Source organism: Podarcis gaigeae (assembly GCF_964106915.1).
Source record: "Podarcis gaigeae genome assembly, chromosome: 13".
Lineage (NCBI taxonomy): Eukaryota > Metazoa > Chordata > Lepidosauria > Squamata > Lacertidae > Podarcis > Podarcis gaigeae.
The window spans coordinates 4,834,715-4,851,646 of record NC_139689.1 but is presented as its reverse complement, the minus strand read 5'-3'; the positions used below and the strand labels follow the sequence as shown (position 1 = coordinate 4,851,646).

General features: G+C 51.1%; 1 protein-coding gene across 2 annotated transcripts in view; it reads right to left on the bottom strand.

Annotated features, from left to right (window-relative positions):
- Positions 1-16,932, bottom strand: part of DNAH2 (dynein axonemal heavy chain 2) — a 141,794-nt gene that overhangs the window by 98,403 nt on the left and 26,459 nt on the right. For both annotated transcript variants that reach the window (XM_083706475.1, XM_083706476.1), the window contains exons 7-13: positions 11,457-11,695; positions 11,076-11,267; positions 9,456-9,613; positions 6,410-6,497; positions 5,933-6,138; positions 5,590-5,719; positions 4,790-4,972 (exon numbers count right to left, since the gene is read on the bottom strand). In XM_083706475.1, the coding sequence (XP_083562601.1) occupies positions 4,790-4,972; positions 5,590-5,719; positions 5,933-6,138; positions 6,410-6,497; positions 9,456-9,613; positions 11,076-11,267; positions 11,457-11,695 (1,196 nt within the window). The remainder of the gene's footprint in view (positions 1-4,789; positions 4,973-5,589; positions 5,720-5,932; positions 6,139-6,409; positions 6,498-9,455; positions 9,614-11,075; positions 11,268-11,456; positions 11,696-16,932) is intronic.

Genomic DNA, 16,932 nt, shown 5'->3' with positions numbered 1-16,932 from the left:
TTCTCTACCTGTAGTCAGCCTCCCCTCTTGCACTGGAAGAGTGTATGTGACTATGCCTAAATGGGAAAGGGCTAATATTAACTTAATTATCACAGCACACACCCTAGTCTTTGCAAGTCGGAAGGAAGGAATGCTAGCGGAGCAGCTGATGATTTTGAGGCTCACCTGCTTTTCACGCCCGCCCCCCCCCTCTTTCCTTCCTCCCCCAGGATCCATCCCCCAGTCTTGAGCTCAGCTAGAACATTAGTTCGCTACTTGGGTCAACGGTGGGCACAAACGAAATGGGAAAATAAAATCCTGGTTGCCCATTAAACTCTTTCCGGTGGGTGTACTGAAGAAAACAACATATGTCACCTAGAAAAATTGGGCCAATTATTAGTGCCAAAGTAAAAAATGTAAAAAGCTTTTAAGAAGCTTTTGTCATTAGCAAAGCTGAATCAGGCACCACTTGTTGGTTTCCGCGGCGTGATCGTCTCCCAGCCAACGCTCAGGAAAGCATGGCATGGGCCAGGGGGTTAACGCCGATGGCCTTCAAGAAGGACCCAGCAGAGAAGGGACGGCTTGGCCTGCTTCCAAACGGGACACTGACTGTGGAACAGCCACACTTTGTTCACTCCAAGGGCATTTGCACAGCGCTGCGAACAAAAATCCCCCTCTTGCATTTCCCCTGCTCAGTGCTAATAAAATCCAGCTTATTTTTTTAAACTCAGCTGCACAATTTCCCCAGGTGTTGATGACCAACTGTGTTGTTATTCTGGCTGTATAGATTGCCGTAGCCATTTCCTTCTCTGTAGCCTCAGTTCTCTAGGAATCAACTCTATCACTTTAAGCCTTCCCTAATAGCATTAGCTTTATATCCATTTTTTTCTTTCTCCCCACTCCTAAAATGCAACAGAGCAGGGGTTAGCAGTGCAGCAAAGTGGCGAGTATCGAATGCTTTCCCCGCATGCAACAGACCCCAAAGGATCACAGCATGGGGGGAAGTTTCAATCCATGCCCTACTGAGCTGTTCTCCAAAGTTACTTACTCCCCTGGCATAAATACGGTAACCATAAGTGCCAACTCCTTAGGGCCCTGAGTGCCCGGGCACCCACAAATTTCAGTGCCAGGGCCAAGCATGCTGCATGACACTCACAGCTCTGAGCAGCCACACTGGCACTCCTGGCAGGAACAAAACCTGTTGTGGAATAATGTGTCTTCTTCTCCCCATACTTCCTTGAAACAAGGTGACCCCAAGACTGCCCTCATCTCCCTACCCAAGGACAATGGTGCTCCTGTATCAAAGGCGGCCCATTCTCTGAGCTAGAACGTTCTGTCCAGACTTGGCAAGCCTCACCGCAAAAGCAGCAGCTGCGTTCCAGTCATGTGTGAACAGATCCCCTACCGGTCAGCAGCTGGGAAATCCCATGCTCAATAATACTGCAAGGGGAGCTGCGTGATCAGAAGGAATCAGATCCAAAACATATGTGCTGACGCACGTATCATTCTTCCCCCGGGACGCTGTCTACCAAAAGGCATGTTCCAAACCCCTCGTTTCTGAACTTTGCTTTTTCCTTTGAATGTACATAGCCAGGAAAGTATTCCCTGGGCGCAAGTGACTGGGTAAATTCCAATAGCAGCAGGGGAGGTAAAAAAAAAAGTGCAGCACAGAGGAAGATCAAGATCAGAACAGAAAAGGGTTATAGGTGTTTTCTGGACAATCACAAGTGGACACAATGGGGCTGGTGGAAACCCATAATAGGGCCTTCTCAACAGCGGCCCCGCAGCAGTGAAACTTCATCCCTTCTGAGATTCAGCAGGCTTCTTCTGAACTTTCAGCAACACACTGAAACACGGTACAGAAGGTAAAGGTAAAGGGACCCCTGACCATTAGGTCCGGTCACGGACAACTCTGGGGTTGCGGTGCTCATCTCGCTTTATTGGCAGAGGGAGCCGGCCTACAGCTTCCGGGTCATGTGGCCAGCAGGACTAAGCCGCTTCTGGCGAACCAGAGCAGTGCACAGAAACGCCATTTACCTTCCCGCCAGAGTGGTACCTATTTATCTACTTGCACTTTGACGTGCTTTCGAACTGCTAGGTTGGCAGGAGCTGGGACCGAGCAACGGGAGCTCACCCCGTCACGGGGATTCGAACTGCTGACCTTCTGATCAGCAAGCCCTAGGCTCTGTGGTTTAACCTACAGTGCCACCCGCTTCCCTACAGAAGGGAAAGCCCCTTGATAATTTGGGTTATGGGCTTTCATTACAGTCCCGGAATTTTCAGGGCGGTTGGAGACTATGAATTCCTACTCCTGTGACTGTTTTCTAATTCTGAATTGTAAATTGTTGTAACCTGTCCTGGGACCTGCTGGTAATAAATTTAATAACAGGTCATAAATCAGGGCTGGCATATTGGGGTCTGGTGGAGTTCATTGTTATAGGTGTAGGCACAGTCATGAAAGGACATTTTGTATGCTTTATGTGGTATCCTGTACAGGTTTATAAAATCCTATTTTATATATTGTAAACTGCTTTGTGATACCTTTTCTCAAAAAGTGGATCATGGGTTATATTCAACTGGTTTTTACTCAGAGCAGGCCCACTGAAATTAGTGGTCATGGCTAACTATGGACCATTCATTTCAGTGGGTCTACCCTGAGCAAATGTTAGTTGAATGCAGCCCTGCAAGTCCAATCAATCAATCAATCAATCAATCAATCAATCAATTCAAGAGCCTATCAGGGCCAGGGATTTCCTGCAAAATGGCAGGGGAAGGTGGGCTGAGTTCAGCTTCCAGACTGGCCCAGTTGCTTGAAGTATCTGCTTCCACACCGACAGTCCTGAGTTCTAATTCTGAAGCACCCAGTCAGGAGGGCTGGAAACTTACTTTGTGAAAAGAAGACTGCAAGAAACCCGAGCCTTTGTGGGGTGCAAATCAGGTTTTGAGTTGATGTGTCCAGTGACAACACTGACGTGGCGTGGGTTGCCAGCTGTGGGCCACGTGGAGGGTGGGGTGGGAGCGAGGGAAACGGACAGGGTAGGCATGTGCATTCAACTGCCTAATGGCATCCGCGTCACCCAGGAGATCGCAGCCCCAGAGGTGGCTTCACTTTTTCCTTGCTTGACCTCAGCAGGTTTCTAGACAGCCTTGGCCAGCTCGGAGCGCTCCAGATGTTTTGGACTACAACTTCCATCACACAACCTGTGCTGGCTGGGGCTGACAGGGGTTGTGGTCCAAAACATCTGGAGGGCAGCTGGCTGGGGAGAGTTGCTCTAGAACCGAGTGAAAGAGAAAGAGAGACAGAAATCAGTAAGCAACTCTGCTTCCCAGCCTTGCTAGACCTCCCGTATTCTGCCGCCAGACTTATTGGTTATTCACCCGTCCCGCTGGGCTTCTTCCCTCCCACCCAGGCCACAAACGCCCCCACCCGTGTGCCTTTGTCTTCGTGCCCGGTTGCCTGATGACCCCCATCTCAGCTTGCAACTTGGCCCGCAGCACTTGAGAAATCAGGCAATCCCAGTGGGAAGCCTTGAGCCCTGGCCGTCCGCAGGCTTCTTGCCACACAGCATAGCAAAACCGTTTGCATCCCACACACCCTGGGCCTGAGAAACGCTGAGAAAGAGAGAGAGAGAGAGAGAGAGAGAGAGAATATGAAAGTGCCTGTTTCCTCTGCCTGCCAAGAGCAGCGTTCAGGGACTGGCACACCTCGCCATTACACAACAAACATCAGAAGCAGGGCAGGGGAGCGCCGGGGTCCAGGCGTTTGCCAGCTAATATCAACATAAAGGGAAGGCTCCTGGCAGGGGAGAAGCCGGTTTTGGACAGGGAGGTTCAGAAGGGAGCTGATCTACCGGCAGCTTTCCTTTACATCCTAACGCGGATTTTGGCAATTTCAATTTTCAAGTGTGCACAGAGCGAAGAGCTGGGTGGGGGGAGGTTTGATTGATGGTGGAAAAGCCGTTTTGTTTCTACCCAACGTATAATTAAACCTGTCAGATGGAACTCAGAGACGGAGGATGTTATTGAGGTAAATAGCTGAGAAATAGACAAAAAAAATTGATGAGGTTGCTTGATGAATAAAGAACAGCCGCCGCGACCATGCCAAGGGCCCGTTGTTTTGCTGACCTGCAGATAGCTGCCCCCGCCAAAAAATAATCTTAGAAGGGCTGGAGAGGAATACCTTCCCACCCTCTGCCCAAGCAAAACAAGACTAATGTGAAGGAGACGTGCATTACTGTAGGACAGGACACTCTCTAAATCACTGAGCATTGTTTCACAAGTGCAGAATACCCAGGTGGATATCCTGCGGATACCGTATGCCCTGACTCCACCCAACAAAGCCGAGAGCCAGGATCAGGGGGAGGGCTAGCCTCTGCCAGGTCTGAACCTTGCCTGGTACCCTGGCCAGGGGAAAGGAGTGAAATGGTAGAGGAAAAGGAGCAAAGCTAACCTAACAGGAACAGGAGAATGATTCACAACCGCGGGAGCAAAAGCTGTGATTCCGGCCCTGTGGGTCCCTTCCAACCATGCAGTTCTATGTAAACAGTTCTGACCGAGGCGGAGCAGGAAAAGGAAGTGACCAGCATGTCTGATGCAATCCTGGTGGGCCTGGAGACAGCATGCTAATCCACTCCTGTCCTGCTGACTCCTGCTCGCACGAAACAGAACAGGTTGCGTAGCACGCAAAGCCAAGTCCACTACCTGCTCCTCAGCAGCTGACGCCCGAGGCGGACGTTTCACTCTGCCTAATGGGGGGACCAGCCCTGCCGGCCACTGTGGTCTATTGCAGTCCTTAGAGCAAGAGCCTTACATTCATGGGTTTCTCAATGCGCCGTCGCAGAGCGCGCATCCAGTGCACCAGGCCCGAGTAATGGCACATGTGTGGCGGCAGGAAAGGGGTCCTCTTGCTCAACTCCTTGTTGACCAGGGAGAGCTCTCTGTTGAATAGCATGAAGATGTCAACCGTCTTCTTGTCGAACGTGCGCTTGATGGCCTGGGACAGAGAAAAGAGGTCTGGTGGGATGCCCTTTCCACAATGAGTAGCCACCGACCCTCGCCCCGCTGGAATGAACCACCTTCCGAGGTGTTCCTGAAACTCCCAAGCATTTCCTTGGCACAGGCCTCCCCGAAGCTCTCAAGATACTGGTCATATTGGGAGCCAGCAGCCAACCAGCCTAACGGTTGGCGCCTATTGTACCAGCTAGGTCACAGAAGGCTGAACTCTGTCCAAGGTGATACCTGCTCAAGCTCTACTTTCATGCCACAGAAATGTTCAAGCCCACTATAAGCAAAGAGGCCCACACTCAGAGTTGCTTGTAAGAAGAGCCAGGATCAGACCAAAGGAGGCCCAGGAACCAGCTTTCACAGAGGGCAACCAGATGCCCCCAAGGGAAACCCACAAGCAGGAATGAGCTCAGCAGGCCTCTCCCCACTTGAGCTCCCCAACAACTGGTGTTCAGAGGTGGGCCACCTCCCCCACTGGAGGCCGCCACGGCTAGTAGCCATGGCTAGTCTTATCCCATTGATAGCTCGATGCTCCCTTCCTCCTTCCAGCTCCACAGAGCTCAGCCCTGCCTCAGATTCAGCCCGAGGGCCCGTCACTAGCAGTACCTCTCGCGATGACAAGTGATGGAAGATGTCCTGGATCTCCACCCCACGCTCCACGTCCTTCACGGTCTCAAAGGCGGAAGTGATCAGGTTCTGGGTCATCACCTCCAGGTCCTTGATGCCAGCACGGAAGCTGATGCCCCCAGGGATTCACAGAGAGAAGGGAGAGGACGTTGGAAGGAGAAGGTAGAGTGCAGAGCCCTGACTCTGCCTCAGGAGATGCTGTGCTTGCCTCCCCAGCATCCTCTGCTCCCTCCCTCTTTCTGTACACGGAATGAAGGACCCAAGGGAAGACTTGTCTCCTGCCAGCCCTCCCAGCTCAAGGGCAGCCAGGGGGATCTCTCACCGGTTGAAGTCCTCATGCCAAGAGGTGTTCTTCACATCCAGGATTCCCCCCTTCACATTGCGGAGCTGGCCGAGGTATTTGTTGAAGGTCTCCTCGATCTCCAGCAGGCTCCTGGTCATCTGGGGTCCACGCTGGCCAAAGAAGCAGGGCAGCGGGGTCTGCTTGCCGTCTTCCCAGCGCGCAAAGTGCTGCTGGCTCTCGCAGACCTATTGGGCAGACATAAAATCCCTAACCCTCACAGATATTTCTCTGCCCTCCAGGGGAAGGCTAAAGCCTGTGGAGATGCCCAGTCGGGCAACCTGATGTTTTGGGCAGATCCCAAATCTCATGGGCCTAGAGTACCCTGTAAAAGACCCAGCCCAGTTACCAAAGCCGCGTGCACCCACAGATCTTTCCAAATGGGGAGAGCAACAGGGGACACAGCAGAGAATGAATGGATTTCTGAGACCAGAACTTCTGCTGTGACATCCCACGTACCTCCAGGAGGTCCTTGCAACGCTGGACAAAGGCATCGACCTGGGCAAAGATGCTGGTCTGGTCCAGTACCCAGCCCTTCCCAGAAAGCCTGTGGGAGGAGACGCATAGTTAGGAGAACATATGACTTTTGTCATGTTTAGGGGCAAGGGGTCCTTGTTCCCACCCAGCCTAAGGGGCTGCCCATACAAGTAGGGGGCACACAGGGGTCAGAAACAGGATGAGGGTGTATCCATTGACCATATAGATCCTGGGGGAAACACAAAAAGCAGCGAAACCTTTCCCAAGACAGAGTGTCCAAGCATATTGGGAAAGAACACAGAAGCTGAAAGATAGCCAGCCAGTCACCCCCTGTTTGTCTTTCTCTCTCCCCCGCCCCTTCCCACCCACCCCCGCAGGCAAGAGGGTTCTGGAGAAATCATCTAATCAAAGAGCTCTGGGAACATATGAGATCCTCGCCCCAGGAGCACGGCTTGAGTGCCTAATCCAGGCCTGGCCGTGCCTGCCTTGCATCAGAGCCGCTCGCATGTTAAATGTCTTTATATCTTTTACGATATTGATCCAGCCCCACTAATTTGAATTTGAAGCAGACAAGTAACACTTAGACTTAATTGTCAAGGACCAGGCACCCACTTAAGCCTGACATCCCTAATCATAATGATAGATTATGTTGCATTATTTCTGAAGTACAGCCAGGAGAATCGGGGAGCAGGAGAGACAGCCAGGGCCAGAACGGAAGCCGGAGAAGCCAGGGATCAGCTGACACTGGGATCTGGGTGAGGGGCAAGCAGGGGGCCTTACTAAGCCGCCCCGCACGGCTCTCCTCTCGCTGCAGCTCAAACAATATCCACCCGACAGACACGGAGCAGGCTGGTTCTCCACAGGTCCAGACGACTGGCAGGGAAGCAGCCACTGAAGGCTAGGCGAGAGCAGCCTAGGCAGCCTGTGTGGCTGCTTGGAGAACATGGGGGCCATTGCAGAAGGAAATAACAGACATAGTCAATAAGTGCAATAAGAGCAGCCTGCTGGACCCCCGAAGTTCAGCATCCTCACAGTGGCCAATCAGATGCAAGCTACTCTCCCCTCTTGCGGTTTCTAGCGACTGGCATTCCGAAGCATCACTGACGAAGAGCACAGCCGTTGTGACTAGGAGCCACCGAAAGCCTGCACCTCCATGAACTTGTTGGATGCTCTTTTAAAGGATTGGGGGCTATGACTGCCTCCTGCGGGATCAAATGGGGGTGGGGACAGTACGAAATTGTTTAAAGGAAGAGCTGAAAATGGCTTGGGAAGGGCTTGGTTTCCCTGTGGCGTGCACACACATTGCTTTTCTCCAACTGTCGTAGCCTCGGGTCCAATTTTTTTGGCAACAGTACACGAAACCTTCCAACCCACTGAACGGGGGTGAGTGCAAGAAGCTGATCCCATTTGCAAACTGCTTTCAGCTCTGCCTCTTGTCAAGGGAAGCTGCCTTTTCCTGAGTCAGACCACTGTTTCATCTAGCTCAGAATCATCTACATAGCTCTCCAGGGTTTCGGACAGTTAATCTCTCCAAGTCCTACCTGGAGATGCCAGGGATTCAACCTAGGACCAAAGCAGGTGCTATAAGCCCTGGGACATGGGCCTTCCCTTTCTTTCATGGCTCCTCAGCTCCATGCTGGGGACCCTGCCCAACCTCAGCTCTCCCCAGGCCTCCTGTCCCTAGAACGGACACAAGCCAATGCTAGGAGGTCATCTGACACAGCAGGAAGACCAATAGAGCCAGAGCATGGAGGAAATCGGCTGAGGGTATCTTTGAGGCAAGAAGGAGGGCAATGGGCCTCAAATGCAGCACGATTGAAAGCGGTCCTTGAGGCACAGGACTTCCGGGGGAGGAACTTGGCGGACTGAACACCTTCTGTCAGCAGGTTGCTGGTGGAGATTATTACATGGCGATTGATGATAACCAGGCATACATTTGGCTATCAAATTCACTCTAGAGATAAGAGTGAACAGGAGATTAACCTCTGGTGCTCTGAAAAAGCTGTGTTCTACGTCGAGAGACCAAGAAGCTGTCAGTTCCTGGGAACGTGGACAGGGTTAAATGACTTATGAGCAGAGGAATAAACATCTTGCGCAAAGCCACATAAGAGCCCTAATGGGCATAGGGTCTGCAAAACCCTCCCTTTCTCTAATTATATCTGAGATGGTTATAATTTATGACTGAGAGAGGTTTCTCTGTCTGCCGGTGGAAATTTACATCTGGTGGGCAAGCTACTTTCTGGGTTTAAAAAGAGTCAATCATTAAACCACTGAAGGCAGAAGAAAAAGCATGCTCAAATTGTTTGAGCCAAGGAAGTTTTAAATGATCAAGGGAGTGTTAAGAACTTTTTTTTTTTAATTCTCTGTTTTCAGAACCAAAGTGTTGCCTTGAAATCAAAAGTAACTTTGCCACTCCATGCCTCCTTTGTGGGAAAGCAATGTGCAGTGGTGCCCCGCAAGACGAACGCCTCGCAAGACGAAAAACCCGCTAGACGAAAGGGTTTTCCGTTTTTGGAGGCGCTTCGCTAAACGAATTTCTCTATGGGGTTGCTTCGCAAGACGAAAAAATCTTGCGAGTTCCCGTGTTTTTTTCTCGCTTTTTTCCGCCCTTTCCCTAAGCGCTAAGCCGCTTATCAGCTGTTCCGCTGATAAGTCGCTTCTCAGCTGATCGCTAAAAGCCGCTAGACCGCTAATAGCGCTAATCCGCTAAGCTGTCAATGGGCTTGCTTCGCAAGACGAAAAAACCGCTAGACGAAGAGAATCACGGAACGGATTAATTTCGTCTTGCGAGGCACCACTGTGTTTTGAAAAGAGATAATGTTGTGAAGAATTTAAGGTGGAGACAGGAGATGTAATAAGACTGAATTGCTAGTAAGATAAAAGACATTAGGTCTTGCAAATACACCATTGGACATTCCTGTGACCAATGGCATCCTTCAGCAAATATTCCGGGTCAGCAGCCTGACATGGGGTAAGGCAGCCCATCTGTTCCCAGGCCAACACCCACTGCCAGCCCAAGGCCTCTTACTTGTTGTGCATATAAGCAGCGTGCTGGTAGCTGTCCTTCCAAGAGGACATGCATGAGATGCAGCCATGGAGAGTCTGCCGGGTAGAGTTGATGTAGCCCTCAAAGAGCCGGTCCAGGGAGATGTCTTTGCAGCACATCTGTATAATTTTGTTGCTCATCTAGGGAGAAGTCAGGAGAGGGCACTTCAGCACTACCTCCGAGTTAATCCTTATGACCACGAACATCTAACCTGTGGCTGGACTCCATCACTCGTTGGCTCCAGTCCACATGACCAATGGTCAGGGATGATGATAATTGTAGTCCAACAACAGCAATTGGAAAGTTACAGATTAGCTACCGCTGTTTTAGACAGACCTTAAAAAACAACTGATATTGCCCAATGTTCCCATATGGCAATTTTCCTCTCATATATGTTACCAAGCCTGCCCATGTCCCTTATCATGTGTTACACGCTAACTCGTGTGTCTACACGTGATAACACAGAGATATGTTTTGGGAGATCTTTTATCCAGAGTAATTTTATTTTATTTAAAAGCATTTATATTTCAAATATCTCTTGAACAGTAATGGCATATTTCAGGAAGTTGCACTGCACCCCAGGTAATTACCGTATTTCCCCCCAAAAATGAAGGGGAAATGTGTGTGCATCCTATGGGGTGAATGCAGGCTTCAGGAAGCTATCTGCAAGCCTTGGGAGCCCGCAGGAGTTCCCGCCGGGCTCCCAAGGCTTGCGGACAGCAGCCTGCAACCCGAAACCTGGGGAGTGCAACGGAGCGCACCCCGGGCTTCAGGCAGCTCTCCGCAACGCTTGGGAGCCCGGCGCGACTTCCCGCCGGGCTCCCTAGGCTTGCGGACAGCAGCCTGTTCTGGGGGTCGGGGGAAGCTCAGGCTTCCTCTGCCCCAGCCCCGCGCCTGGGGGGAAAATAATTTTTTTTCTTTATTCCCCCCCCAAAAAAAACCTAGGTGCGCCCTATGGGCCGGTGCGCCCTATGGGGCGAAAAATACGGTACTTCAAATTACTTGGAGGTCGGGGAAGGTAATAAGCAGAGCCAGAGAACTGGGTTTGAAAGAAGAGATGTTCATCATTGACAACACCAGAATGGCATTAAGGAGAAAACGGCAAATGAAATGTAATGTTTCCAGAAGAGTAACTCGGTTAGCAAAATTGTACAAGGCTTAACCATCCTACTCTTGCTTGGACCAACAGCATATGCTTAGCTTGCTTCTAGGATATAGACAGGCGGACAAGCAGCCTGAAGGGGAGAGCTTGGTTAGACATACCAGGGTAGCTCAGATACAAAGGATTTGGGCCACACAAGAGCAAAAAGATCGTGAGGTTTGGGATATGGAGAAGAATGGAAGGAACCAAACTTTGATGACCACCAGTTCCAAGGCAAGGAGAAGGAGAAACGGCGAAGGGTTTTGGGTTAGGGCTGTGGAGCAGGTCAGAGCAGCTGGGCATAAATTCCTGTGTGGCTTAGCCTCCCTCAGAAGCCCAAACATTTATGCTGTTATTTTAGGCCGAATTTTACAGCTTGCTTTGGACGTTATTTGCACTGGTAAAACTTGTTTAGAAGGAAGGAAATGGTCTCGGTTCGAAGAGAGAAATGCAGTCCTCACCTTTCTGAACAGGGCTGTGATTCTCTCTCGGGTGTTGTAGTACGGGGAGTTGACCCACACAATTCGGACGAGGCTGATGAGGTGAGGCAACTTTTTGGGGATGTTTTGGGGGCGAAGGGTGGATAGCTCCTGGAACGGTTCTTTCAGGATGGAGAGGAATCGGAGGTTTGACTGGGCCTGCTCTGATCCATCCTGCAAAGCAACCACAGAGCAATAGAGCAGGACTGAAGCAGGATCCGTGCCCACACAGACAGGGCTCAACCTCCTCCTGAACCCTTCCCATGAAGGAGAGGCAGACTGGAGGAAGGACTTGGTGTGGAAGAAATTTAAACCCCCTTTCCTGTGACAATTCTCACCCTGCCCTACCCAACCAGCACCCACCTGGATCTGTTTGGCAAGCCGCTGGAAAGGGGTCACGTAGGAAGACTTGGAAAAGGCCAGGATGGTTTCGATGTGCTTCACGCCCTGTTGGCAGAGCTGCTTGCTGATTTCGGAGAGGTCTGTACAGCGGTTCCTCCAGAACTCGATCTCTTCCAGCGGGCCTGAGCTCTCTCTGCTCTCCACAGCCTCTTGTGCCCTCAGAACCTCCTTGATCTGCCGGGTCCAGTGAATCATGGATGCTGGAACAACAGCAGCAACAGAAAATAAAAATAAAAATAAAATAAAATCAGATGAGATGAGTGCAAAATATGGTCTGAAGCTCAACATCAAAAAAAGGAAGATCATGGCCACTGGTCCCATCACCTCCTGGCAAATAGAAGGGGAAGAAATGGAGGCAGTGAGAGATTTTACTTTCTTGGGCTCCATGATCACTGCAGATGGTGACAGCAGCCACAGAATTAAAAGACGCCTGCTTCTTGGGAGAAAAGCAATGACAAACCTAGACAGCATCTTAAAAAGCAAAGACATCACCTTGCCAACAAAGGTCCGTATAGTTAAAGCCATGGTTTTCCCAGTAGTGATGTATGGAAGTGACAGCTGGACCATAAAGAAGGCTGATCGCCGAAGAATGGATGCTTTTGAATTCTGGTGCTGGAGGAGACTCTGGAGAGTCCCATGGACTGCAAGAAGATCAAACCTCTCCATTCTGAAGGAAATCAGCCCTGAGGGCTCACTGGAAGGACAGATCCTGAAGCTGAGGCTCCAAGACTTTGGCCACCTCATGAGAAGAGAAGACTCCCTGGAAAAGACCCTGATGTTGGGAAAGATGGAGGGCACAAGGAGAAGGGGACGACGGAGGACGTGATGGTGGGACAGTGTTCTCGAAGGGACCAGCATGAGTTTGACCAAACTGCAGGAGGCAGTGGAAGACAGGAGTGCCTGGCGTGCTCTGGTCCAGGGGGTCACGAAGAGTCGGACACGACTAAACGACTAAACAACAAGAACAATAAAACTTCTCACACACTGAAGATGCAGGCCCAGAGATTTGCCCATCCACTCTGAGCAGGAGTGGCTCTCCAACGTAAGAAGAACCCAGCTGAATCAGGCCGACATCCTAGTCCAGTAAACCTGTTCTCATGGGGCCCCAAAATGTAGGAAACTGGAAAGCAGGACCAGAACACATGCACTCTCCCTACATGTAATACCCCAGCAACTGACTGGCATTCAGAGGTCTATCGCCTCCGACATTAAAGACAGGACATAGCCAATCTGGCTAGTGGTCACTTCCTCCTGACTTTGGCCACCTCCTCAGAAGAGAAGACTCCCTGGAAAAGACCCTGATGTTGGGAAAGATGGAGGACACAAGGAGAAGGGGACGACGGAGGACGAGATGGGTGGATAGTGTTCTGGAAGCTACCAGCATGAGTTTGACCAAACTGGGGGAGGCACTGGAAGACAGGAGTGCCTGGCGTGCTCTGGTCCAGGGGGTCACGAAGAGTCAGACACGACTAAACAACAACAACAACAAAATCAGATGGCCCCCAGGTTTGCCAAGCTTCAGGAATCAACTCACAGTGTAGGCTCTGGGGCCTTTTACCCGTGTGTGTGTGTGTGTGTGTGTGTGTGTGTGTGTATGCTTTGCCTCAGCACAAAAGGTCCTGACCAGTTTTCATAGTAGCAGCAGTTGCCTTGACCGGCCATGTGTGAGGGACAGAGAGTGGAGCCTAACCCAAAGTTGCTCAGTGAATGTGTGGGGCAGCCACACATGCCTCACCTGACGCTCAGCACGGTTAAATCCACCAGACCGGTGAACAGCTGCTAACAGCTTAACATTAAGGCATGGTTTGAGTTGCCTATGGATCAATGCAGTACACAGTTGGAAAAGAGAGAAGATCACAGGTTAAGAGTCTCTGGACATGTGCATAAGAACTGGTGCTTCACCAACGCCTAAAACACTTTAATCGCTGCAGTGCTTGAGCAGGAGTGGAAATGTGGAGGGACCTCATGGAGTGTCTGCTAGAGAGAGAGAGAAGATCTGTCTCCACTCTGGAAAGGAGAAAAAGAATTCTGGGATATATCATGCTATGGCTTCACTGCACAGAGTCCCCTGGGTGGAGAATATACTCTTATACAAAGAGACAGGGTGAGTCACACAGAAATCAGGCATGTTCCTTGGGAGGGGGGTCGAGATCCCTCCAAGAGTACCTGATGCCATTTGCCTTCATTCTGTGTGAACGCACACTGTTTTGAGCCATGGCGGTGCTGTCGGGGCTTTGATGTTTTTCGAACCACGTCGCTCTCCTCCTGTACATCAGAAAGGAGAGGGAAACGCGGCAAATCCTTTGTCCCAGCCCTTCTGCCCACGAGGCTCTGACACTTGCCTAAATGCGCCGCCATCCCTGCTCTTTAATATGGGACTTTGGCTGCTGCGCCTGGGCTCGTGCAGAAATTACCTTCTACTTTGCGGTCTGTTGTCTGATAGATCCCAAATGCATCGTGTCCAAGTGCATTCTGGGGGAGAGCTAAGAGGAGGGGGCCCTGCAGGTCTGAATCATAAAAGGGGCTCCCCTGGCTGCGGAAAGAGGGGGGAACAACACTTCCAGGTGCACGAGAACCCCCGGAAGAGGAAATTGCAGAAATGAGCCGCAGGGCCTCAGTTGTGGGGAGAGTTTGTGGCACCTGAAGCTCACCAAGTTTGCTGCTTTCCCCCCCGCTCTTGGAATGGAAGAGGCTAATAGCTAGAGAGCAGCCATCTAGGAAGAGTTAGTATCGCAGCGTGGAAGCTGCAGTCTCTGTGCCAAATTACAGGGGTAAGACAATCACACAGCCCAGGGATTAGAATAGCCAAGTATCTCTAAGTGCTTGATAACAGCTGAGGTTTTAGTCACACAAGAGACGACCCCAAGGTAGCCAATTGGATGCTTAACCCAAGCATGCATTGCCATGCAAAATATCCAGCCATGGGAAGATTTTAATGCGCGCGGCGAACATTGCAGGCTGGGCGCTGCCAACCGCACAGGCCTCTCATTATGGGACAATCATGTGAATTTCAAATCCTCCATCTGTCTATGGCAGTGGGGGATTTCTTCATAATGCTTTTAAACTTTGAAAAGGGGCACGCTCCACTTTTATGCTTTGGGAGGGGGGAATATCCTATACTCAAATTCAGAGATAAAACAAGGCACAAGATGAACGGGTCGTCTCCCTTTGTGCTTTGCGTGTGTGTCTGTGCTTTAAAAGCTACAAAATCGAGGAGAGATAAGAACGTTCTGGAGTCTATTCCCCCCACATGCCCAAATGAGCTTGGGCCATACTGAAGTGCTGCGGCGTTCAATCCAAAAAACGGGTCAATTAATGCCTGTTGTTACTAAAAGGCCTTTTTATTTTCCTTTGTTGCAAAAAGCCAACGGTAATGGCAATTTATGCAACACCATAAGCGAGGCAGAGCGAACAAGGAGCCACCTCTCCTGGACGCCAGAAGAAAGCCAAAGGCAGCGACAGCATGGAAGTGCAAGCCACTTCACCCGTGTTGGGGCAGGAGATGAAGGAGGTGTGTCTGTTGACTCCCATTTCCCCGTCCTGGGCGCAAAGCTCTTCTCACCCGAGGCTAAAAAGGCTACAGAGAGGCCTGCAGGAGGCCATGTGTACATCCAGGCAGTGGGGAACTGCAGCCAGGCCCAGATCCCTCGAGGGATGGCGCTCTTATAACAATATATCCCCAACCGGCTCCTTCCAGATGTTTTGGACTACAGCTCCCATCAGCCACAGCCAGCTATGGCTGATGGGAGTTGTAGTCCAAAACACCTGGAGGGGCAGGTAGGGGCAGGCTGCTGTCCAACACTAAAAATATACAGTGGTACCTCTGGATACGAACGGGATCCACTCTGGAGCCCCATTCGCATCCTGAAGCGAACACAATCCGTCTCTGCGGATCGCAATTCACCACTTCTGCGCATGACGTCATTTTGACCGTCTGCGCATGCGCGAGTGGCAAAACCCAGAAGTAACGCGTTCCGTTACTTCCGGGTTGCCACAGAGCGCAACCCGAAAACGCTCAGCCTGAAGCAACTTCAACCCGAGGTATGACTGTACATCTGTGGCATTTATTTTTATGCACACAAGAACATTTTGTGGGCCCACACCTTCAGAACAGGAATGTCTGACATGTCCCTCACGCAGTACAGCGGCTGAGGGGGCAACCCAGGCCCAGCAGGCTCCCCCGGTGGGCTTCCTCTGCCATTTGCATACGGAAGAAAAGGACTGAACAACCCCTGGTGAGGCACACCTTTACCAGGCTCTGCTTTATTATTCCTAATAGAGACACACACGTTGCATAATTCAGTCAACATCTTTTCCCCTTGTCCGTAGCGAGATGTTCAATTGAATTTGCGCAGGGCGGAACAAACGAGCCGCTGCGCCGGATCTGACTGGCGATTTCTCTCGCCGGCGCTTCAGCCTTTCTTTTCTTTTCTGCCTGCGGGGCAGTAACAGAACCAGCAGCCCCTGGGAGACAAAGGGGACGAGACACGGCTGGGGCAATGGGATGGCGGGACGGGCCCAGAGAGACAAGCCGCACAAGATGGCGGCGGGCCTGTCTCTTCAAACACAGGAGGCTCAGTTGAAAGCACAAAAGGAAGGACAATATGGGGGTGCCGTGCGCCCCCACCCCCAGAGACTTTTCTCCCTGCAACGCGTGCCCCTGAGGTAATTTCTCCTTCAACGTGGCTCCAAACCAGAAGTATTGGAGGAGAATATGCCCCCCACCTGTCGTATGGCCACAAGTGGCAGCTCGGCCAGTGCCTTTTCTGCATTTAAGGCCTGCTCTGGTTCAGTTCTCAAGCCTTTCTCTGCAAGCCCCGGTTTCACTTCAAAGGGGAACTCTGGGAGTGTGGGGAAGAAAGTGCCCCCCCAACCCAAGAATGTCACTCAAAATGCACTAAGAGAGGTTACAAGAAGTTCCTGAGCAAAGGGGTGGAGAGGAGAGAGAGAGAGAAATATATATATATATATTGGGTTTTTCTCTCCTCTCTGCCCTGAGGCAGATGAATAGGCTGGAGCAGGCAGGTTGTGCCCTTTCCCTTAAGGCGCAGAGAGGGACCCTGGCAAGATAAGGAAAACAAAGGACAGAACAGGCATCTCAAAGCGTCCGTACCCTGAAGGCTCAGGATGGGTAATGTGCCCATTAAAAACAGCAGTAAAATAAAACCAAGTACTGTGCATTTTTAACACCCAGAATAGCAAAGGTGTCCCTTGCTGCTTTCCAGGGGCTGTGCTCTGGCAAAACAATGGCCAGGGATGCCTCCCTTGTGCACGTTCGAGTGCTGGGATAAAGAAAATAGGTGCTCTGGGCTGAGCAGCAGGGACAAATGGAGGGCATAAACCATTTGTATTTCGGAGAGCAGCCCTTTGAAATATGTAGGATGCCAACTGGGGCAGGTTAAGAAGCAGTGGCCAGACCTGAAATGAAGAGATCCCA